At 46.5% G+C, this 24999-nt stretch overlaps 1 protein-coding gene across 10 annotated transcripts in view; it reads right to left on the reverse strand.

The window, feature by feature from the left end:
* The window catches only part of COL6A2 (collagen type VI alpha 2 chain), a 40278-nt gene extending 16246 nt beyond the window's left edge, over positions 1–24032 (reverse strand). For 2 of the 10 annotated variants that reach the window (XM_086898146.1, XM_023930502.2), the window contains exons 1-12: positions 23667–23785; positions 16677–16745; positions 8998–9549; positions 4834–4968; positions 3547–4145; positions 3077–3097; positions 2364–2429; positions 1903–1956; positions 1777–1821; positions 1525–1551; positions 1203–1229; positions 1047–1091 (exon numbers count right to left, since the gene is read on the reverse strand). In XM_086898146.1, coding sequence (XP_086754272.1) covers positions 1047–1091; positions 1203–1229; positions 1525–1551; positions 1777–1821; positions 1903–1956; positions 2364–2429; positions 3077–3097; positions 3547–4145; positions 4834–4939 — 990 coding nt within the window. In that variant the 5' untranslated portion in view covers positions 4940–4968; positions 8998–9549; positions 16677–16745; positions 23667–23785. Of the gene's footprint in view, positions 1–1046; positions 1092–1202; positions 1230–1524; positions 1552–1776; positions 1822–1902; positions 1957–2363; positions 2430–3076; positions 3098–3546; positions 4146–4833; positions 4969–8997; positions 9550–13251; positions 14067–16657; positions 16746–16899; positions 17179–23666 lie in introns of all 10 variants that reach the window. The other 8 variants (XM_086898147.1, XM_086898148.1, XM_086898145.1 and 5 more) reach the window with 8 other exon arrangements.
* Between the last annotated feature and the right edge of the window lie 967 nt (positions 24033–24999).

Consider the following 24999-nt stretch of genomic DNA (forward strand, 5'->3'; position numbering starts at 1 on the left):
AGAGAAGGGACTGCCTTGCTCTGTGTCCTGAAACAGCTCTGTGACCAGTGCTGAGACAGCTGAGAGACAGCTCTCATGGCTCTCCTGTCAGAGCAGGTCAGGTGTGCAGCAACCACTCTGCCTAACAGATGCTGTGAGAGAAGGGACTGCCTTGCTCTGTGTCCTGAAACAGCTCTGTGACCAGTGCTGAGACAGCTGAGAGACAGCCCTGAGAAGGGCTTTAGTGTTTTAGAGAGTGGAGGGGACTGAAGGATGTTTTAGAGCTTCAGCAGCACTTGAGGATTGGGAAGAACTGTAATTATTCAGATACACTGGGCTGGGTATAGGAAACTCTGCAAAGCCAGGGTGTGCTGGCTTTGGACAAAGCCAAGGACTTTGCTGTGAGGCCTTTGAATTTGGCTTTAGGGCTTTAATGCTAAGTACAAGCTGTGGCTTACAGATGAAGTGACAAACTGCCCTGAAACCCAAATTTCTGTGAAGCTCTCTGTGTCCATGTCCTGTAGGGCTCACTAATACTCAGGATAAGGTATCAGATTATCTGGCCTTATCACCTTCTCAGCAGGAGCACAGACCAGATCACTGGATAGAGCTTGCTGACAGAAGGACAGCACTAAATGGCATGGAGCTGTGTGTGGGATTTAGTCTGGATATTAGGAAAAGGTTCTTCCCCCAGGGAGTGGTGGGGCACTGGACAGGCTGCCAGGGAGTGGTCACAGCCCCAGTCCCACTACAGCTCAAGGAGAGTTTGGATAACGCTCTCAGGCACAGAGTGGAATTGTTGGGGTATCCTGTGTGAGTTGGACTTGATTTTTTTGGGTCCCTTCCAACTCGGCATATTCTGAGATTCATTCCTGTGACCTGGATTACTTCATGCATTTCTATGGGACATGCAGAATAATGTACAGATAAGTTCACAGAAACATCAGTTGAAATAGAAAGCCAGCATGTGGGATAGTAGAAACTAAACAACCTGTGGGGATGAGAGAGGGTAAAGAAACGGAACACCAGCACTGACATTATGGGGTGCTCCCAGTGCTCCCAGTTACCTTCTGTCCATCTGTGCCGTTCCTTCCTGCCAAGCCAGGGGCACCCTTGGATCATGGGGTGAGGAGGGGGTGGAAAAAGAAGAAGGATATATTAATACACAGTCCAAGGGTTTGGGAGCTGAAACAACGTGCAAGTTAGAGAATGTTCTTTCTTACCCTCCGTCCATCAGATCCAATTTCTCCCTGGGAGAAGAAAAGGACAGTAAGTCAGACACTGCCTGCATCTCAATCCCACCTCACTCCTGCCTCCCTCTCGCCCTTCATTTACATCCTGAACCCATTCTCTCTTCACCAGACCGTGATCAAAGCCTGGAGGAGGAGACAGGCTTTGCAATGCCCTTGGAAATTCCTCCCCAGGTCCACAATTACATGTTAATAGGGTTGTTATCCTTCCCCATCACAGCTAATTTCTCCTCTTCACATCAGAAAGGAGTGTGGCCCCTGCCAAGTGCTCAGCCAGCCATTCCATCTCTCTCACCTTCTCTCCTTTCAGCCCTGGGACACCCTGGACAAAGGAATACAATACAAATTAATTACAAAAAATGGACAAAAAAAATACAATACAAACAAAAACCAAAATCGCTGTGTTAGTGCCTGGGCAATCAGCAGGAGTTGAGGGTAGAGGTCTGGGGTGGGAAATGGGCAGGTGAGAGGGAGAAGCAAAGCTCCCCTTGCTTTACCAAAAATCAGGGAATGCAAAGAGCTCAGCCACCGTCTATGGGATTCTTACCTTGGGACCAGGGTATCCGATTGGACCTTCAATTCCTGGGTCGCCCTTCAGGGAGGAAGTCAGGGAGAGTTAGCTTGAGGTCATCAGAGATGTAGCAGACAGAGGGAAGGATTTTCCACAACTCACCTGTCGTCCCTTCAGCCCAGGGGAACCTGGCTCACCCATGTTCCCCTTTGCACCCTAAGGAAAGGAAAAACCCAGCATAAGTCCAGGCTTGGTGCTGATTGAGAAAGTGGCAGTTTCTGGGAAATCAGAGCACACAGCTAGAGCAGGAGAGTGGGACACCCTGTGAATGTGTGAGCTCTGCTCTGAGAGTGCAGAACTCAGCAACAACTGCTGCCTCAGTCCTGGTGTCCTCAGGTGCTCAGATGTCTCTCTGCACTGCAGGCAGTGCATCAGCCTTGGCACAGACATGGGCAAACCAGTGCTGGCTGTGTCTCCCAGGGCCAAGACAGATGTTGGGGGGTTATGTCCCACCTGGGTGCTACCTGAGAAGGCAGCTGAGGTGAGGTGAGGTCTAGGGCACCCTGCAGTGGTAGTGGCAGGCAGAAGCATTATTGTTTTTCTCACAGCTTAGAGTAACTTACCTTCTGCCCTCGGTATCCCTTGGGACCAGGTGGACCTGCAATCTCCAGGCAACTCATCTTGTAGCACTGAAATACAAGAAATTAAACTGAGGTACTGACAGTGTGCATCCTCAACTCAGCTCAGCTCTGCACCCATGGCTCTGCACGTGTCTCTCCCCATGAACTCAGGGCTAAAATCTATTGGGTCAGGGCTGAGGCAGAAACAATCACACAGAGAAGTGCTGCCCATCAATTAAGAGTGGAAAGTTGCCATGAGCATGTTCATTATAGCTTGGCTCTGGGCCCAGAATGAAAGAACAAAACTGCCAAGTGTCAGAAGTGGTGGGGGCTTGTGGGCATCTGTGGTCATCATGCAACTGGCATGTTCTTCGGTGCATCCCCTGCATAATCCTCCCTTTGTTTGCCAAGCCCTGCCCCTGCGATACCAGCAGGGCAGAAGCTTCAGCCAGGGCAGCACTTAGGGAATGTCCTCCAAAGTGATGAAATGAGTCTATTCCATAGACCAGAACCCATGCAGGTGAGGGGGAGGCAGGGAGTGAGTCCAGAGTGCCATTATAACCCTTGGATAAGGGAATGTCTGCCCTGATCCATAGGTGGGAAGGGACCCATCCCACACAGGTCCATGCTCTTCTGGGGTGTGAGCTGGTCTTCTCTAACAGGGGCAGCTTAAACCTGTGTCGTGTGGCAAAGGCATGAAGATGCTGCTCACTCACCTCCCCGTAGGCTTCGTGTTTCTGCAAATGAGAGAACAGGAGGAAGAAGATCAGTTAAGGTGCTCAGTCCCACGGGAGAGGCAGGAGCCCACCCTTGGAGGGGTGTGTGATGGTAAGGGAGAGGAGGTGGTAAAGGTCCCCTGGCTGTAAAGATGCCCTCGGGAGACCCCCTGATTAACAGCATCTCACAGCTGGGGTCTGAAAGATCACACTGATGGTGAGCACTATCTCAGTGCAGCACACTCTTCCACATTACCCAGGGAGCAGGCTGGGGTATGGCTTGGTCTTCAGCAAGAGGACTAGGGTGGCAGCCTGCCCAGACATGCTGGGAAATGGAGGCACAAACCAAAGGGCCCTAGCTAAATACCAGAAAAAGGCTCCACCTTCCCTACTAGAGGTTATATCCCAAACCAAACAGACGGGAAAGCACCTGTTCCTCTTATGCCCCCCACTCCCCTCCCTGCACCTACCATAGCCTGAATGATCCTGTCAATGGTGTTGATGTCGATCTCCAGGGTATCTCTCTGGGTGATTGCGTAGTTGTTGCGGTAGAGCTCATGCGGCAGGTTGGCGATCTCCCGCAGGCCCTGCTCGTACACCTTCTCGCTGGGGGCCACTGCAAACAGCTTGATGCCCATGTCTCGTGCCCTCTCAGCCTGCATCTTCATCCCCCCGCAGGGGTTGCCTGTCACGTGGCCGTCAGTGATGACCACTGCGAAGTTCACGCCGTTAGCCATCTGGGTCTGGATCTGCTGGGTCATGTTGGAAATCGCACAGTCCGTGAAGGTGCCCCGGCCCAGGTACTTGATGGCAGACAGCCTGGGCAGGTAAATGTCTTTGCTGCTTGTCAAAGGGCTGTAAATTTCTACCACGTCTGAGTAATGGAGCCCACCAAACTGCCAGGTGATGTAGACTCGATTCTGGTAGAGCTCGCTCTCCAGTTTATCAATGAACATGGGGATGAATCGCTTTATTTGGTCCACAAGGCTCTGGATGGGCACAGTCTGCAGAGCCACGCTCTCCGAGGTGTCAATGATGAAGTAGACATTGATGGGACAGTTCCTCTTTTCTGCATGGGGACATTTATTCAGACAATATCAGAGCACTTCATGCACCACTTCGCTGTCCCCCGGACACCCAGACCAAGTGTGTTGCCAGAAGAAGCATAAGTCCCACCTAGTTCTAGAAGTGACACTTTTGTTTGGGTCAGATGGTTCCCCAGTGACCAGGACTTCTAACTCCTAAGATCTGCTATAGAATTACCGAATAATTAAGTTTGGAAAAGATCTCTAAGATCATTGTGTCCAGCCATTAATCCAGCACTGCTTTGTACTGAATCTATCTTGAAAACGTTGCTTTTTTTGGTAAGAGTCAGGCTGGAACCATGAATCACCTCTGCATTGTAACTGAAAAGTGAGGAAATCACCAGATTTAAAGTGAACAATTTTCTGGCATCTGTTAGAGAGCTGAGTGCTAGAGACTGACTGGTGTTTGTTACTGCACCTGCTGGGAGAGACCACCACTGGCAGACCCCAGCTCTTCCATCTCCATCTCTCTGCACACCAAAGCAAACCTGGAAATGTGAGTTTGGGTGGAGGACGGTGCTCCCCACAGATGGGTTGTTACCACAGGAGTGCAAAGAGCTTGGGGAGGTGGAATGTCCCACTGTCAGTCCCTGACAAGCAGGTTCTACAACTGAGCAATGTTTTTGTTAAAATTGCTGCCCACAAAGGTGACCTAAATTATTTGGTTAATACCTGCACAAGAAGTAGGACTGACATCAACATCCACATCAAGCTGAGCAGCATGGAGAGGAACTAGAGCCACACAAAGAAGAGTGGGAAACAAGGCTTGTTGGAACATCTCAGCAGCCCCTCAGGATAATCAGATGTCTGTGGAAAAACACAAGTTACATGTTAAACATGATACACAATCACCTGACTCTGTTGGTATGACATAATGCCAGCCAATGCTCCTTGTATACCCATGGAGTGAAAGGACAAATAGAAAACCTCTTGAAGAAATGCACACCTTCAGTGCCACCCATCACCAGGCCTCCAGGGAGTTTATTTCATGTAGTGTTACGACAACTTAAAGCAGCAGAAGAGTTAGAAATCTAGTCTGCAAAGTTCTTAGCAATGTGTAGAAGTGTTCAAAGGAACACAGGATTTGAAAAGATATTCTCAGGCAACACTCAAGCAACACTTGTCAGCAGCATGGAATGTGGAGGAAGGGGAGATGAACCTTAGTGTCTAGAGGACCCCAGAACCAACCAACATAGCCCTGTGGTAGCCCAGAGATGCTTCTCTGCATGGTGCTCAACTCACCACTAACAAAAAAGGGGCATATGGGATGTCTGTTATGGAAACAAGACCTGAATCCAATCAAAAAGGAGAGCTTCTTTCTTCAATTTTTTTTTGGGGTAACTTTTGGAAGAGTCCAAGCTTTGAAGGGACACTGAGCATGCCTTTGGTGTCACTGGCAATGCAGGGGGAGGGCAAGTGATCAGTGCAGCTGGGTTGCTGCCACAGGAACAGCACTACTGAAGAATACACACAACTCAGCCCTCCTTGGCATCCCTTGAGACCTCTCTCCATGTGGTGCCCCAGCTCATGCCTGGTAGGAAATACCCTGTCTCAGTTTACTGTGCCAGCTGCAGTGTACCACAGGCTTCTGCAGACTGCTCTATGCTGGAAAGGTTGGTGTCAGTGCTGCTGAGACCCTACAACAGTGACAGCCTTCCTCCTCACTAGAGCTTGTGCTTATGAAAGAATTGAGATTGCTCAGCCTAGAAAAGAAAAGGGTCTGGGGTGGCTTTACAGCACCTGCCAGTACCAAAAGGGGCAACGGAAGAGCTGAAGAGGGACTTTGGACAAGAGCCTGGAGTGATAGGACAAGGATGGACACTGATAGGACAAATGGCTTCCCATTGCCAGAGGGCAGGGTTATGTAGTGAATTGGGAGGAAACTGTTTCCTGTGAGGGTGGGGTGGCCCTGGTACATGTTGCCTACAGAAGCTGTGACTGCCCCTGGATCCCTAGAAGTATCCAAGACCCAGTTGGACACTGGGGCTTGGGGAAATCTGGTCTAGTGTAAGGTGCCCCTGCCCATGGCAAGGAGTGGGATGGAATGGTCTTTCAAGTCCCTTCTGGCCCAAACCATTCTATGATTCTATGAAGTCCTTGCACAAGTCAGTGTGGCTCAACTTCTTCCATTGTGCCGCAGAGAATAAAAGTGGTATGGTCAGGATAAAACACTTTCATGCTAAAGGGGTGCTTTAGTTAAGATCAAGATTTCACCCCTCTAAGTCTACTGCAGGCTTTCCTTGTTTTGTTTGCCTTTCAAAAAACAGGGCTGCAGGAGATCCTGATCTTTTCTAGGACACAACAGCTTTGAGTTTTCAGCACCATTTTAGAGCATGCCTTTAGCTGAGGAAGATGGAGACATTTTGGAGACACTGGGAGCACTCAGGGCTTTGGCCAAGTGTCTGACTCATCATTGCATCCTGAGTTTAACCACCTCCCTCTCTCCCTCCTTCTTTCCCTCTGTGTGTGTGGGTGGGAAGGCACTGTAAAGCAGAGAAGTTGGCCTGCATGGGCAACCCAGACCAGCTCTGGCACAGGATGGCTCCTGCCCACAGCTCTTGGGGCCTGGGACTGGGTCAGTGAAGCACCACGGCCTTGGATACTCCATTGGCAGAGCAGCAAGGCAGGAAAGTGATTCCTGAAAACACAAGACTCAACTCACTTCCCTGGGGTCCTCTTGCACTGCCTCCTCTATTCCACTCTGTACCCTAAGCAATGTCAGTCTCCCGCTCTCCCAGCATCCCACCTGGTATTGACCCCCCAACACATGATGGGGGTGCTTCTGGGAGCTCCAGTCCCCACCTCAGGGGCTTCCAAGGCTGGGGTGGGCAATGCTGCCCATTTTGTCATCCTCAGAGCACCACCAGCTGTTGTGATGATGTTGCAAACCCCATAATAGTTGACTTAAAGTCCCACCTGCCGCTGCAAGATACTGCACTGGAAACCTCATATTTCACCAGTACTTCAGATTTAACTGTTTTCTGCATGTTGTAGGCAATTTTTGAATACAAACAGTTCAAAAAACTAATGCAAAGAGCAAATTGGGAGCTGATTTATAATGCCTGAATGCTTGGGTCTGCCCATCCTGTTCTTCCTTGACACTTATGTCTCTGCCAGAGAAAGACCTTTGTTCCTGTGAGGCCTTCTCTCAATATTTGTATTTTAGAGTGTATCACCTCTTTCCCCATGAGATTCACACAAAGGAAAAACAACAGGGAATTTTTTGGGGGCACTATTTTGCACTATTCTCCCTGAATGAGGGTCTGTGCGCCTACCTCAGGTGCAGAAAAATGCATGGTCTTTGCTGCTCCCACATGGAGATCTCAGGTAATCTGGCTGTTACACACATAACCGAAAAATATATGGACTTACCTAGACAGAGCCCTGCAAAAAGAGTGGCCTTGCAGGAGGACCTAAGTTCTCTCCTTGCTTCTCTTCCCAGCACAAGCAACTGAACCAAAGGTGATATTACGGCAAAGAATTTAATTGCAGTTGTTCAAATGTGCAAATTCTATCTGGTTATTTGTGCTCTCATGTCTGATTATCACTTAGAGCAGATCTCAATGCCGTAGAAATGTCAGCTCATGCACCTGGACAGATAGAGTCATGGTCTGCCTTATCCCACACATTGATATTCCTGAAGTTCCCCCTGGTGCACTGTGTATGTCTCCTCCAACACCAGAACACCCATTGTAACTGAGCAAACTGTTTCCCAAATTTGCAAAGATCGAGATGCCCTGCTCTCTAAGCTAACACTGCTTTCAAGGAACTTATCTAAAGCCACATAAAATTAAAGGCACACAAATTGCATTACTCTCAAGAAAGGAGAGTTATGCTTGCTGTGCTGAAATATGCAGAATAAAGTTTGAAGCTTCCCTGCTGCTCAGCCCCAGCATTTTCCATGGCCATGCCCAATAGGCAGTGCCTGTGGTGTCAGTTACTTGTGCATGCAGCATTTTGTCTATTCAAACGTTTGATAAATGAAACTAGAAAAGAAAAATATGTCCCATTTGGAACAACTCTTCTAAATGCACCTCCTCTTCCTTCCCGTTTGTGTGCCTATGGATTGCACGCTGCATGAGGAGGGAATTTCAGTGGTGGTTGCAGCCACTACCCAAACGTGCCTTGTAATATTAATCCCTGGGCAGAGCACCCAGGGGAAAGGTTTCAGCTACAGGGATTCCAGACCTTCTCCAGGTCTCCCAATGTAATTATCCTGGGATTTCAGCTAAGGAAAGCCCAGGTTGCAGGAAGGCTAGGGGGAGCAAACCCCTGCCACCAAGTGCAACAAATTCACAGGCATTCCTAAATGACCTGCCACCTCCCAAAATAGAGGAGCTTGTGCTGATGTAATTTAGCATAAATAGGAGACAAGGACCTATTAGGTGAGTCTAAATTGTATCTTCTGAAATCCCAGAAATCAAGGGGAAATCATGTGGCAGAGCAGTTCTTTGCCCTGCTGCTACCATTTCACTGTAGCTGCTGAACTCAGCTCAGTTACCTCAAGGAAGACTGGTTCAACAAATCCATCCTCTCCACTGAGGGATTTTCTAGACCTGTGGCCCTGGAAGTTTGTGGCCCACACTACTTACACCTGGAAAAAACCAAAACTTTGGGAAAACGCCCAAACTAGCCAAGAGCTGAAAGTAAAGGAAAAATTCATATTCTCTTATAGCAGGTACTGTTTAAACGTGAAATAGACACTTTGCTGTAAAGCCGGTAAGCAGGAGCGTACACAGGCTGAAATTTCAGAGGGATTTCTGTTCTTCCTAGCTGGAGCCGCGTCAGTAAGTAGCCACAGAACCCCTTGTACTCGGAGTGAAAAAGTCTGCCTACCTGGAAAATAAGGTCATCAAAACTTTTCCCCCAGATCCGTCTGCAGCGTGAGGAGACAGGACTTGATGGAGTGGCCGGTGTCGGGAAGGCTCCCGCATCCCCGGCTGGAGGGTGGCTCCCGGCTCTGGGTGCTGGGATGTGCGAGATGAGGGAGCGGGAGGAGCAGCGGAGGCGTCTCCAGCCCAGTCCCGCTATTCCCCAGCCGTCTGGAACTGCCCTCTGAGTTCTTCCTCCTCCTCCAAAATCGGGCAGAATCGCGTTTGCAGTAGCTCCGAACATCCACGCAGAGTCACTGTGGGTCTACCGAGTCCTGGCAGGGTCCCCTCCCCTCCGCTCCGACGCGGCTCGGGCTGGGCTGGGGCGAAGTTGTCCCCTCTGGAGCTGAAGGCATCTTTGTTTGACGCGAGCTGGAAGAAGTCTCATTTTTCCATGATGAGAGGCCCCTTTTCAGGGTTGGCATTGCTGCCCCACATCTTTATTTATACCATCAAATAATCTTTCTCCTTCTTCCCCCCCTGCTGTCCTATTCCTCTTCCATCCTAGTAACGTGTCCTGAGTGGAACAAATGAAAACAAGAACATTTCAATAAAGAGCAGCTTGTACAGAATCGTGGAATCATTGCAAATATCCAAGTCTTGCTCAGAATCAGCCAAGTCGTTTCTATTAATTAATTTCTGGGTTTGGGTTTGTAGAATCATGGAATCATGGAGTATCCTGAGTTGGAAGGGTGTCACAAGAATCATGGAGTCCAGCTCCTGGCCCTGCACAGAACAGCACCAAAAATCACACCACGTGCCTGAAAGCATTATTCAAACCCTCCTTGAGCTCAAGTGCTTTGTTACTGTAGTATTTTTAAAATTATTTTTAAATTCATGAGGTATTTTTAGCTCTGCTAAATGAAAAATAGGGGCAAATGTCCCAACAAAAAATATGAAGAACAGCAGTGACTTTCAGGAACAATGCCTGTTGACCCTTGAGCTATAATTTTGTTTTGAAGAGCGAAAGAAGGATTTTGTGAGGCTGTTGCTTTCCAGGAATTCTCCTGCAGCTCTGAATGGGTTGGGATACTCTGGAGTATCTTTAGTGGAGAGGAGGGGTCCAGATTTTGCTGACAGTGATTTACCAGACAGCATCTGAGGTGCAAGCCATTCACCTGCCAGTAATCCAATGAACATGTCACAATCCCAGCCATTTGTTTTGCCTGCTTTGCTGCTGTGTCCAAGCTCTGTAATGTCCATGGGTACCCATCCATGATACTTCTAATCCATTCAATGCAGCTGTTTCTAGGTGAACTTGCCCCTGCAGAAACTGTTTATCCAGCAAGAAACCTTACCATAAACAACTGGACAACACATCTGTCCCTTGCAGTGCTGGTGAGTGGAAAGGAGCAGAGCACAAACTTACACCTTCACATCTCCCTCTCCTTCTTCCCAGAGTCTTGTCTTTTCTCTGCAGTTTCTTGAGCAAAAGACCAACATTTAACTTTATGTGTGTGCTTCTTGAACTTTCTCATGTTAAATCAAAACTTTTCCTTGCAGCTTGACATGACAAAATGTCTTGTTCCTGAAAGGATTCTTATATATTTTACAGCACAGCTCCTTGCTGTACACTTTCCCTTCAGAAAAAAAGGCAATATTGGTGTTTCTCCCTGTCTAGATATGTATTTGCATGACATTTGTAGGAATATTGTCATCTTCACACCACTGTCACAGATGGGTACACCTGGCAAGTTCCTGTTGTGTTGGGGCAGTCTGACACACACACTGAAGTGGTAGAAAATGGAACAAAATAACCTCAAAACATCCTGCCGCCTTTTTTTTTTTTTGTGGGTTTTTGTTTGGTTGATTGTTTTTTTGTTTTGTTGTTTTGGTTTTTTTGGGGTTTTTTTACATCTTCTTTTAGAACTGATGTTAAAGGCCTGAGCTAGTTTACTGCCATTGAGGGTTTTTTCTTAAGAATGGGCTGAGGACATAGGAAGCTCTGAAGGCAAATGTACTCTCTTTAGCTCCTTTTCCTAATCCTAAAATAAATTTCATTTCTTTCTTTCTCCTTTCAGAGGAACTGGAGATTTCATGGAAAGATATTTTGCATAGAATGTACATGGATATGGATTAGTTACTCACTGTCTGTGTTTGACTTGGTGATCTCAGAGTTCTTTTCCAGTCTTAATGATTCTGTGATTCTATCTGACCTGCAAATTATTATTACAGCTCACAGAACACATTGTACTGAACAGATACTGAGTATTCCATTACATTTAAAATGGAGGGAGAGGAAATGTAGGAAGATGAAGGGTAGAAAGAAAGACAAGACTTGTTTATCTGCTCTCCTCTACAACTCTGTAGAATTGGAAGTAAGGCACAGATGGCTACTATTTCATTTACATCCCCTTGTAAACTGAAATGTGTTTTATGGTTTGTTTAGTTGTTCCTTTATAAACTGTGTATCTGCTCTTTTTTATTTATTTATTTTTTATATACATCTGACTTGTAACCCTCAATAAAATGTGAACTCTTGGTTTTAAACCATGTGTGTACATGTGAAACAGCTTTATAGCTTCTCTGGAAAGCAGCTACTGTAGTTCCTTTGTGTTTGTCTGTGATAGCAACCACCCTTCATGCCATTCTGATGTTATGCAGCAGACTCCAAGGGTCTTGTTTTCTAACTGTAAGCAGAGAACCAAAAAATGAGGCCAAGATTGTTAAATGCTTACTGACAACAATGGATGCTGGTTTTCAATTCTTTGTAAGCATGCAGTTGATATTCTCAGCATTTTCACTGATGACAAACAGAAGGATGGATTTTACACTCTTTTATAGTTGCCATTTTTGGAAATTCTTGATTCCTATTCACAGAACCAATCAATGCTTTGGGTTGGAAGGGACTTTAAAGCCCTCCCAGTTCCACCCTGGCCTTGGCCAGGGACACTTTCCATTAGATCAGGTCACTCCAAGCCTTGTCCAGCCTGGCCTTGGACAATTCCAAGGTTGTGACTTCCAAGCTCAATTCGTACAATGTGTTTGAATTCCTGCACCCAACAGGTAATTCCCTGCTCCTCTGAGGTTCAGGGCTGTAATTCTGCTCTTCCTTGCTGACTTCTCTCACCCCCTGAAGTGCCCCAGTCCCTGCAGACAGGGCTGCCTCCAACCTTTTCATTTTCAGCCAGTTCTTCCCTGTGTTTGTGTAGTGGGTCCAAAAGATCATCTCTCCTGGTTGATTCATTCATCAGGAACCTGCCTTCAAACCATTTCACAAACCTCTTGTGGTGCTTATTCCCACCCTGTGGCTCTAAGGACTTCTCCAACAGCCTGAAGTACACTTCATTCATGTCTTCTTCATCAGGTCATCTTCTTTATATATATATATATATATGTGTGTGTGTGTGTGTGTGTGTATACATATATACACACACACACACATACACATACACATGTGCATATATATATATATATATAAGAAAACAACATAAACTTATTTTTCTGGATTAACCCGGTTTATGCATGGGAACAACAGCTCCCACTGAGCCTGACATTCTCAAGTTGTGGCAAGATGAGGCACAAAGGGGAATCTTTCTGAAGAAAAAAGCAAATATTTATTTGATACCATATTTTAGCAGCATTTCCTGGAATTTAGGCCAGTAAAGCCAACTGCTCCAGGATGTTTAGGGAGTACTCATGGACACACAAGTACTACCTGAGGCTTTGCATACTTTTTCCTATTTTAATATCCCAGTGTTAACTTTTCAGTCTCCTGTGCTCTTGCAGCTCTTATTTACTTAGCACCCAGTTTTTATACACAGCTTTTGTGTGCTTGCAAATTGTTGCTTGCTAATACGTAAGGAAGGATTGTTTGGAGTTTCTAGAATTTAATTTTCAACAGCCCCAAGGTTTTCCCAACCTACAGCACTTTTGAAGCTCTGCCAGGCACAGGCCTATATCTGTAGCCTTGTGTTTTTTTACTAGAGCTCAAGATCCTTAGGGGATGAAGATGTCCCAGGTGCAGATACAGTGGTGAGAAAGCCTGAATCTTCATGAGTTCTAACAATCTTCCTGAAATGGTTGGTTAGACCCCACTAGTGTGTAGACTTTTGCTCCAATATTCATCTCCTGTCTGCTCATGATTTCCCTTCTCAGAATGGGTTTAAGGACACCAGTTTGAAGAAACAGCAGGGACGCTCCTGTGCACTAGGTGCACTATTTCTTTGGATCTTTGGAGTAATTATAGCCATAAAGATGAACTTGCAAAATACTGTACCTTTAGTTTCTCAGCCCAAGCTTATTGTCTAGATTCAGCTTTTCCATGGTGGCTCAGCATCTTCTGGAGCTGATCCCTTCTGAAAGGTCAAAGTCCCAGAGCGTTTCTGGATCTGCTCACTATCATGGAGGGGGTGGCAGAGCCATCTCAGGCATTTCAATGCCAGGGAAAGGGAGGGTGTCCGGAGTTCTCTCAGGAGTGCCAGGGCAGCACTAAGACAAGATCATTACATGAACACAACAAGCAAATTATTTAGGTTTAGACTGGATATCAGGAAAAGGTTCTTCCCCCAGAGGGTGCTGGGGCACCAGGCTCCCCAGGGAAGTGACCAAAAGGCTGCCAGAGCTTCAGAAGCATTTGGACAACACTCTCAGGGGTGCAGAGGGTGGGATTGTTGGGGTGTCCTGTGTGGGGCCAGGAGCTGAACTGGATAATCCCTCTGGGTCCCTTCCTGCCCAGGGGATTCTTTCTATATGAAAAATTGGAGGACAAGGAACAGAGACAGACTGGGGAAAGGACAACCTGAATCCCTTTCTCCCAGAATACTTGCCCTTTTACCAGTTTCCCAATCTGTGCTTTTTGATGCTTTTCTCTCTTGCAGCACATTTTTTTCCAGGCAGCCAGATAGGATGGTTGAATCCCAAAACTTGTTGACTCATGGAGAAGAACCTTTGCATAGTGAAGCAACTGCATTCCAGCTCCCTGGCAGGGCAGGACCTCAGAGAGATGGCTGATGCCTCTGTGGTCTGGAGCACATGCTGGATAATTCCAAGATATGTTTGTGGAGATTTCAGGCCATCTGCAGTTTTGCAGCACTGGGCAGGGAGGGAAAAGAGTTAAAACACACAGTGTGTGTCAATACAGCCAGAGCAGAACAACCCAGCTGCATTTGTTTTGTTTTCTTGTCACCAGAGAAACGAGAAGGAAAAATTTGCAGTGTTTCTGTGATATTAAGGGAAAAAAAAACCCACATAGTTTATAGAGGAAACCTCATCCTCCTCCTTAGGCTTTTACTGATGATGGTTCAAAAAAAAAAGTACATTTTTTTAACTTAGTCACATCCCATCCCACCCCACCCACAGTCCTTAACACCGTGTACAGACCTATGAAAGAAATTTCATTTTTCTTCCTATCTAAACATTTGCTGGAGCCTGGAGGCGCAGTCTACAACGCCCTGCCCACCCCTCCCCCCCCCCCCCCCCCCCCCCCATGAAATGACTACTCTGGCTAAAGTTACAAATAAAATAGACTTTCTCTTTTAGATTTCAACTAACTGCATGAATAATATTCCCTCAATACATCCTCATTATACTGAACCATAAATCTATGGGGGACACTTTTGCAATGACTAATGGGTATAAATAGAAAGGAAAGGAATTAATTATTGCCTTATCCTGGGAAAAGAGGGGGCTGAAATGAAGCAGATAGGGGAAAAAAGGTGCTTTTTTCTGAATCTGGGGGTATATTGGTGTGGGCTGCTGCACTGGGAGGGGCCTGGCCCTGGTTTCAGTGACTTCCTTCAGGAGGCGCCTGGTAAGGCCTTCTTGGGAGTCAGTAACTGAGCTGGTTTATTCAAAATGCTTAATAGTGTCTTTAATCCCAGCACTGTCTCTGCAATCATGATATTCTGCCTTTGGGTCTTAAATGAATGTTTCCAGCTTTAGCCCTTGTATGGAGCTGAATCCTTGAGGCAGATTATGTCTAATTCCCATTTCAATGTGACTTGTAAAGAGGAATTAGAAAGGAAATGTGAAAAAAAAACCTAACACTGAAATCAATGAGAGAAGTTTTGCTGGCTTTAGGGGTCTGTTATTCAGATCCTAAAAGAAAATCTGTGACTTCAAGGTTGCAACTTGCTACTAAAGATGTTCATCAGAGACAGCATTAAACTGAGATTCTTGAAAATCCCTAATCCTCACCTCCCCTCAGGAGGTGGGGGGAGGCTCAGGAATGAGCTCCTGCAGTGGTAGGGAGCTGTGTTTGGTACTCACTTCCATTCCCCAGAACTCTCTGGAAGACCAGTGCAGTCCTGGAGCAATGGATTCCATTGTTACAACGTTCATGATCTCAGTATGGGGCCAAAGTTTTCAAGGTTAAATTTGCAATCATAATAATTTGCAAAATATTTGACACCCCAAAATTTTGCAGCTGATTTCTATCTTGCTAACAGTATATGCCACAGGCACATGCACAGAGGTGCCTCAGAACTAGAGTGACCCCCTCTGAAATCTGTGTCCACCTCAACCATCCACTCATGAAGCAAAATCCCAACTTGTCTCCTTCCTTGGCCTGGCTTTATGTGCTGAACCCTTCAGGACTTGCTTCCATCCACTCAGGTGAGGCTGCAGGAAGCTGCCCACTCTCTAGACATCCCTGTTAGGGGAGGGTGGTGTGCAGCCTCCCAGCTGCTGTTCCTGGGGTTGCTGAGCTTTTCCACTGCTCCATGGCTGCTGCTCCTCACGTATTTGATATGGATCCAGGGAATCCTGTGCAGCCCTCTGGCTCAGCTCCCGGGTCACGTACAGCAGGGTGTTGCTTGTGCTTTTGGCACAACACTTAACATCTCCTTTTCCCTTACACACATGCTGGAATTCTTGCTCTAACGAAAAACAAGGCCCTTGTCCCATTTGTGGCTCTTTTTATGTTAAAGAAATTTAGAATTCCATAACGAAATGTCCTCCTGGCCAAACATAACACAGCAATAAAAAAATTCCCTCTCCCATCACGCGAGCTGGGAAGGAAAACAGTATTTGCACCAAATGTCATAAAAGTTTGAACAGGAGTTTCAGGCATGTTAGAAATGTAATATAATTAGATTTGTAACCAGTGTTAAGACAAAGATTCTTATCTGAGCTGTTTTCAAAGGTGTTACTACAAAGTAACAACAAAAGAAACCCAACAAAGAAACCCCCCAACAAAAACCCCAAAACAAGGTTCATTATTAAATTCGTATTCCCCTGAGACAAAACAAGTACTCTTCAGAGTGAGTTAGGAGAGCTATATTCCATTCTTCCTTGGATTCCTTTCTGATAGTACCTTAAATCAAGCCAAGAAATCAGGGAGACAAGGAAGTTAAACTATTTTTGTCAGAGGCGCAACACCCCTTTTACCAGGGTAACTGAAAGTCTGTGCACTTAATTGGAGCATTAATGCGAGCTCAATCTCCAATGTCAAATGAAATCATTTTGATCAATCACACAATAAATAATATCTTATGTTTATACTCACTTTCCTTAAGGCTTTGGAATGCTTATCTGCAATCCAAAGAGGCCTGAGATTTTCCAGCTTCAGTGTGTGATAAACAAAATGAAGAGTGAGGAGGGGGAAGTGCAGGCATGTATTCACTGGCTTCTACATACACTTCCTTTACATACAATTTTTTTACAAACATTCTTCCTTCTTTTACCTGGATTTCTTCTTTTTACCTGCAGTTCTTCTATGGACGTTTCTTCACTCTCCCTTCTGTCCCTTCTCCAGGCTCTGGCAGCCTCTATCTACAAAGATAAAAATGCAAAGAAAGACACAGAAATAAGCAAGAAATAATGCATTACTCATTTTTTGAATAATTGTCTTCCTGGGCATAGAAGCCAGAGTTTCATTTTACATTATTTTCCCTGCATCACTCTAAGGATGATGGACATTACCCACCTTGAGTGCCTCTTCAGACAGCAGCAAAACCACAGTCAATGAATTAAAAATGTGCTCTGCCATGAAGTCATGAAGTACATAATTTGTGCCTCTCCTGAAACTGTGGTAGTGGTTGTGACAGGTTCACCTGCTCACAGGAGATGCTTCACGGTTTAACAACTGAATTTGTATGAGCTCAGGCCAATGTGAGTATCCCCAAGAGCAGCCCAGGTTTGCCTCTGCACACCTCACCGCCTCCAGAGCCCACGGACTGTCTGCTCAGCACCTCTCTGTCAGACACTAAAAGAGAAAAGGTGAGTCTGTGACTGAGATACCATACAGCAGACCCCACCCTCAGGACGCATGAGGACAAGCACAGTGAGAAAGGATGCTGGAGCAGGGAATGGGGGAAGGAAGGACTTGCAGGAGCCACTGGAGGCCCTGTGGGGAAATCAGCTTCCCACATCCCATCTGGGGAATCCAGATAATTGAAGGCTGTAGGAGTACTTAATAGAAAACCCCAGACCAGGGATGATTAAGCTCTCCAGGCTTCTCATCAAGAACACATGGATCCCATTGAGAGACCACAGAGGACAGACACCTCCTTGGAAAAGGATCGAGGACTGGCAGCAGGACACAGCAGCTGGGTTTGGCAAAGCCTCTGTCCCGCTTTGCCTCTGGGAACAAACAGCAAGCTTGCCTTCAGCCCAGGGTTTTGCTCTTGAAATCATTTGGAAGAGGTGTGGGAGCACAGAAGGTGCTAGGTCTTTGCCCCTCAGCAGTGTTGGAGGTATATGCTGCAGCCACCAAGAAAATCCATGGCTGTAGCACACCAGAAAAAGATTATAGCCTGGGTTTGCTTCCTCAGAGCTGCCATGAGCAGCTACATGAACCATGAGCAGCCACAGCCCCAATTTCAACAGCATTATGTGACTTAAGGGTCCTTTGCCAGAACTGGGAGTTGCTTTCATGCAGCCTAAAGTCCACATTTCAGGAGAAAATGTGTTTAAGAGCTGCCATTTGGTTATGTTTGTATCATTCCATCATGACAAAGTCATTTATCATCATCACACCCCTTAAGAGACACGATCCACAGGTGCTACCTTTCCTCATGGACAGTTTGAGTTGGAATCAGTCTCCCTTGCCCTACATAACTCCCTCACCCTATGAAACACCAAAAATTAAGAAAGCATTAGAAGTTTAAGTGCACATAGGAGACAATCTCCACTTTGTGTCCCTGTGGAGGTCCTATAATAACCTCCATGCTCTCCCTGTCCAGAGCAGACATCCCAAAACACATCCACCACTTGAATATTCACCTATTGCAGTCTCCATGGCCTGTCATTCCATGGGGCTGGTCCTCAGAACAGCAGGATTGACCTACAGCTCCACATATCCCTCCACTTGTCCCTCCAAAAGATTTTCTGCCCTGCACAAGACACTCTGTGTCCCAGCAGCCTGTTCTCACGAGCCATCAGCTGCATCCTGCCCAATCCAATGTCCCATCTCCATCATAGCTCCCCATTTCCCTGTACTAAGTGTTGGGGTTCCCCTCTAGATGGTGGTGGAGTCACTGTCTTCTCCCCAGGGCAGCTTCAGTGCTGCCTCTCAACTAGGATTCCCCATTACTGCCCCATAAGCAGCTCCTTGGACCCCCTAAATCTCCAGTTGGACTTTCCATCCCTGACAGGTGAAGGTCCCAGATCCAGGCCAGGAAAGCACTCAGCAGAGGACCCACCCCAGTGACGCTTCTGATCTGGGGAGAGTGCTTTGGAGTCTCAGTCCTTTATGAGACTCTCCTGTTCTTCTCTCTGTTTGGGTAGAGAAAGGACTGGGTAGGACTCAAGATTCTGGGAAAGGGATAACTTGGTTATTAGGGATGAGGGTGAGGGATTCTACACTGTGATGGGATGGTTTTAAATGGCTTTGATCTTCTTTTCTTGTATTCCTTGCCATAACAAGAGCTGTAGACAGGATTTCCCACAGCAGGTCCCGGCAATAACACCACATTTGTTCTTCCCACAGTGACTCCCTGTTCAGAAGAGCTGAATGCTTTGATTGTGGAGGAATCAGCTCTGGCAGAGATCAGGCCTTTTTGGCTGGAAAAATTGATGCTCTGTTTGCAGAAGGTTTCTCCAGAATTCCTGTATTTCTACAGAATATCCAGAATCCAGCCAAACGTTTGAAAGGAAACAATTCAGACATGGTGAGGTTACCTGAAGGAGCATGTCAGTCAGTGTTCCCATCTTAGCACCCTTTTTGTAAAAAAAGAAGGGCTGGTAGGAGGGTCCCACCCCACCTGCATCCACCTCTTTCATACACTAAATTTCCACAAAAATACATGGAGCAGGAGCAACAAGTACGGGATTTTCAGTGCCTTCCTGGAATCTGGCCTTAAATGAATGATAAATTATTTTTCCAATCCGGTGCCCTGGGTGAGGAAAATTATTTGGGGCTTTTTTCTCAGCTGTTATCAGGCCACTGATACATGTTCTCCATGTGGGCAGGACATGGGGAATTGGCACAAGACAAGTCACAAGATGGGGTGCAGCATCCCAGTGCCATTCCCCCATAGGCTGCAACTCTAGGCACAGCAGTAAGCTCACAGCAGGCACATCCCTTTTCCAGCTTGGGTCATGAATCTGCTTTATCTGCCCTAAAGCTCTTCATAAGCCAGGAATGCTTTTTTCCATTGCCTTGCTGGAGCAGACTGGAGCGTAAGCTTGCACATCTGTAATGCCTGGGGGGTACCTGGATCCCACATGTTGAGTCCCTGTGACCAGATCCTCTCTTCCCAGAGGCCAGCAAGGAGCACTCAGGAGCTATTCAGGATGGGCACAGGCCCTCAGGTCTTCAGCATCTGCTCTCATGGCCACCTCTTCTCCTGGGTCCCTGGCAGGACCAGGCACAACACCCAGCTGTGCGCAGGGACAACCAGGTCACATGGCTGCAGCTTTCTCCTTCCAGCTTATCTGAGCCCTGGGCAAGGAAAATATTGACAACCACAATGACATCTGTGCTCCTGTCACCAGATGGGCATAGCACCCGCTTCTGGCCAAAACGATCTCTTAAGGAATCCCTGGAGCATCCTGGGTGGCGTGTTCCTGTGAGAGAGGCTTCAAATGTAAGGTATGAGTATACACAGCTGGCTTCTCCTGATGTAAACCCATGGCTTCTCCCTTTTGGAGGCTTTCCAGTTGTGTGGCCATTGGAGGCAAAGGGAAATGAAAAATCCCAGCCATAAATGGAAACGTTTGTAAGGGATGGGGTCAGACCAGCTGCCAAGTCACAGTTATTGCAGGATGACTAAGCAGCAAAGTCGGCACAAGATCCTGCACTTTCAGTAACTGCTGCTCTTTCACACAGACAAAAACTATGCAGATGCATTCTACCACTCCCCCACTATCCCAGATACAGCTTGGTGACCAGAGACACAAAGACACCAGGAGATCATAAGCAAGGGGGTGCCTAGCTCCTGAAGCCTAGTTGTGGGTGCTCTGAAGAAGGGGTGGTCCCAAATCCAGCAGGATTACCTTGAGATAAGAAGTTTGGAACCATTTATAAATTTATAAAGATTAATCCATGCTTTCCAAGTCCTTTCTGAGTCAAAGTGATGCACTCAAGAGGGGAGAAGATCCCTCTATAATATTCCTTTGCCTTGTGTAGTGCCTTGGGACTGCAGAGTGAGAAACCCTCTGAAACCCTGACAAATTCTGTTGCATCTGGTGACATGGGGTCCCACCAGGGTCACAGCTAAATGGTCAAGGCTGGCAGTCACCATCCAGTCCAAAGCCCTGGCTCGAGCAGGGTCAGCCAGAGCAGGATGTCCAGAAGAGTGTCCAGGGTTTTGAGCATGTCCACAGATGGAGAGCACATAACATCTCTGAGCAACCAGGTCCAGTGTCTGACTACCCTTACTCTAAAAAAAAAACAGTGTTTCCTAGTGTTCAGGTGGAATTTCCTTCTTTCAGTTAACACCTGTTACCTCTGGTCCTGTTAAAATCACTTGATTATTAAATTTCTCTTAAGGTATCAGTAAAAGCTATCAGGCTCTGATTCATTGAATGATTAACATTTAAGACTACGTTTCAAACATTTTAATAGAACTCAAGGGTCTTTTTGGAGGATTTTGATGCAAAATTCCTGGAAAAAATGTGCACTGCAATCTATTATAGATAAAATATTATTAAGTATAATATATATTATTATAATTATAATATATCATAATATATATTATTAAATATAAAAATCTATTTTTACTGATGCAGCACATGTGTCCTACCTAGAGTTGAACAAGCAGACATTAACTTTAATGCAACAAAAACAGTGTTTTGGGGGGGTCAACTGAGCACTTCAGTTTCAATTTCACAACTGCACAGTGAACATGTGCTTCTAATCTGGCTGTCAAAGTCATAGGACTGAAAACAAGCAGGACAAAATGGTCACAGTTTGATTCAACTATGCAAGCTTATGAAAAACAGCATAAAAATCATAGAATCAGAGAATCTCAGAATGGTTTGGGTTGGGAGGGACTTTAAAGTCCATCCCATTCCCACTCCCTTCCATGGGCAGGGACACCTTATCTACTAACCCAGATTGCTCCAAGCTCCATCTAGCCCTGAACAACTCCAGGGATCCAGGTGCAGCCACAGCTTCTCCAGGTACCCTGTACCACGGCCTCCCCATCCTCTGAGTAAAGAACTTTTTCCTAATATTTCTTCCTAATACATAACACTCTGCAAGAGCGGAAGGATGGTGTGAGCTCTTGGATCCTAAGCAACTATTTACTTCTGAAACAGCCACCAGGGCCCCCTTTACAACTAGTGACTTGTATGGACCAGTTTGTCACCCTCTGACTTGTCTGATAGAGTTGGACAATTTCACTCCAGACACGTTTACTTCTTGGCTCTGCTTTTACAGAATCTGTTGCATAAAGGAATCAAAGGAGATAGGTTCTCTTCCCATGTTCCCTGCAGTCTTGGTCTTGGGCAAACTGCTAATTTCTTTGTTTTGCAGCACCCCACCAACAAAATATCTCCCAAAAATATTTTTCCAGCTCTTGTCTTTACCTAACAACCTACCAGACATCACAAGCAAAAAGTATTACTCTTTGTAATTATTATTTAAATATCTCTGACAACTACCTCATTTAAATATGTGAGACAGGTCCTGGGATGTGTCAATGCCTGGATTATGCCATGGCTGACACACCATTCAGTCATGGAGCATTTACCATCAGAGTGGTTATTGGTCATGTCTTGCCACATTAATAAGGGGCTTCCCAGGCCCTTCAAAAAAAACATAGAATGTGAAATGAAGGAACCCTGAATTCACAGGGAATCCCAAATCCCCTTGTGACAATCAGGAGAAGAATTGCTCAATTTGTGTTTTATAGAATCACAGAGTCACAGAACCACAGAATATCCTGAACTGGAAGAGACCCACAAGATTCATTGCGTTCACTGCCTGGCCCTGCACAGACACCCCAACAATCCCACCATGTACCTGAGAGTGTTGTCCAAACACTCCCTGGGGTGTGTCAGCCTTGGGGCTATGACCATTCCCTGGGGAGCCTGGGCAGTGCACCAGCACCCTCTGAGGGAAGAACCTTTTCCTGATATCCAGCTTAATCCTCTGCAACTTAAACCTCAGCTCTAACTGTCCTCTCAGTCGTGTTACTGATCACAGAGATGGGTGTTGCCCCTCCACTGCCCCTCATGAGGAAGCTGCAGATCCCAGCAAGGTGTCCCCTCAGTCTCCTCTTCAGCTGAACAAACCAAGTGACCTCAGGTGCTCCTCAGTCAGCTTCCCCTTCCCCATGTTAGAGTCTCTTCTTTGAACATACCCCAGCAGCTGTGAGGCCCAGGGCTGCTGCAGAGGGTAACCTGTGCAGGGCCAGCCCATTCCTGCCTAGCAGTAAATGGCACTTCAGCAGGACCCTGTTGTGCCTTGAGGCACATCCCGGGCTGCTGTGGGGATGGCTGGTTTCAAGCACAGAAATCTGCCACATGTTCTCATTTCCCCTGCATGCCAGACCCCTTTTGACACACTTTTCAAAGGAACTGTGGAGCTCCAGATGGGGCTCATCCAGCTGCCCTCGGCTATGTCCTGTTCAGTACGTGCCCAGTGCTTCTGGCTCTTGGAGCCAGGAAAAACTGCAATATGCAGCTCATGGCCCAGAATTTATTTGGGACAGTCTTGCTTCAGAAAAACTGGGTTTATAAGCTGCCTTGCAAAATCTCAAGGACTTCAAGCCCCGTGGAAAATACTGTGTGTAACTGTGTTCAGCTCGCACATTAACCAAAACATAATGTTGTGTGCAGGGATAATTTTACCACCAGTGGTGCTATTAGAAATCCAAAGAAATAATCCAGGCCAGATTTCCCATTTATGCTGAAGTAAGCACGACTCAGATTAAAGAGCAAACATGTGGCTCCTGAGGGTTTGGACTCTTTAGGAGTAAGAGAGGGATTTGCAGGGATTTCAGAAGTTATAGACAAGCACTTCCATGTTTATGAAGGTTTGAACTGCTTTCTAAAGCCAAGGCAGGAATTAAACAGCAACCAAGCTCTGGCACATACACCTTCCCCCCTGCTTTTGGAGCACTGAAAACTGGGGACCTAGGTTATTCTTGCTGATTCCTGCCTTGCTTGCTTTCTCTTAAGCCACTGTAAATTAGCATTATTATTATACATTACATGTATTAGCATAGTAAAATGCTAGTTGAGGGGAATGGTATTTGATTGTGAGGACAGAAGGAAAGAAAGAGAAAAACTGAAGGGGGCAACCTTAGAATCACATTTACGGATCTTCAGGGTCTCTTTACACCAGGTCTGTGCCATGAGGGGAAGCCTGCTTCCAAAATGGCGTGCTCAGGCCCACACTGTCTGCGGCCTGTCCTGCCACTGCCTCAGGCCAGGCCCAGGGCAGTGGCAGCAGAGAACAAGGGAGCTCCTATAGAATGTAAATGTATTTTTACATGCCAGACATGTCTTGAAATCTTGACTGACCTCCCTGGCAAAGGCTCTGGCTGCCAGGGCTGGCCTTGAGATGCCTGGATTGTAGCATGAGTCATGCAGGTGGGCTGGTCTGGTTCGGCCTGACTGCAGGAGAGACATTTCTGACATGGCAGAATTCCCCTTCTGGTGTGCACCAGCACCTGAGAGTAATGTGCCAGGAATTAATCCTCTCACTCCTAATACTAGAAAAGCTTGTTTCTGGAAAGCAGGAAGGACATCAAAGAGCATCATCCCTCATGCAAAGGGCGAGGAGAGATTAGCAATGAAACTACCAACTTCTAGTGATTTTTGGCCTGGCAGACAGCAGTGAGCATCCTCAATGAAAGGAAAAAATGAGGCATATTCAGGGATGGTCCTGAGAAAGGACTAGCTCCAAGGTTTGGATTGGAAGGGACCTTAAAGCTCATCTTGTTCCAATCCCTCGTGACATAAGCAGGGACACCTTCCACTAGACCAGGTTGCTCCAAGCCCTATCCAACCTGTTCCAACTATCTGAGGGATGTGGGCACCACGAGATCTGGCAGGCTGTCTCTTCTCCTCAGCTTGATTCTGCAGAAGGATGCTATTTATTTCCCCTCATCAAGCCTCTCCCAGGCTTGCCTCTGTGACTGAGAGCTCTCTAATGCTCATATTTTCCAGGATAACGAGTCAGATTTCAGCTTCAAAAATTATTTGCTGCTGGCTGGTGGAAGCTTCAGGATAATTCCAGCTGCATTCTACTGATCCAAATGTAAAACAGAGGTTGTCTTCCTCAAAGGTTGTTTCAAAGCTGCCTGTGTACAGACAATTTGTGACTTAATCCCTTCCTGGTCTCCAGGACAACTGTGCAAAACAATTTGTCTTGCAGGTTTTCTTTTCAGAAGTCTAGTTTGGGTTTTTTATCTGCTCCATAGAATGGCTTTGCCATATCCCAACGCCACCTTTATGACAGGTAGAGGTCTCAATACTAAGGAACAAGCCTTTGGACTTTCTGCCATAGCCTGACCTTGTTGTGCTCCTGCAGGCCTCTGACACCTAAAACAAGAATTGAGTGTTAAGTCATAAGAGAAAAAAGAAAACACAAGTAGGAGACATCAGCTGATAAATAACTCCACAAGGAAAG

This window comes from Cyanistes caeruleus, chromosome 7 (genome assembly GCF_971803275.1).
Source record: "Cyanistes caeruleus chromosome 7, bCyaCae1.hap1.1, whole genome shotgun sequence".
NCBI classification, from domain to species: Eukaryota; Metazoa; Chordata; class Aves; order Passeriformes; family Paridae; genus Cyanistes; species Cyanistes caeruleus.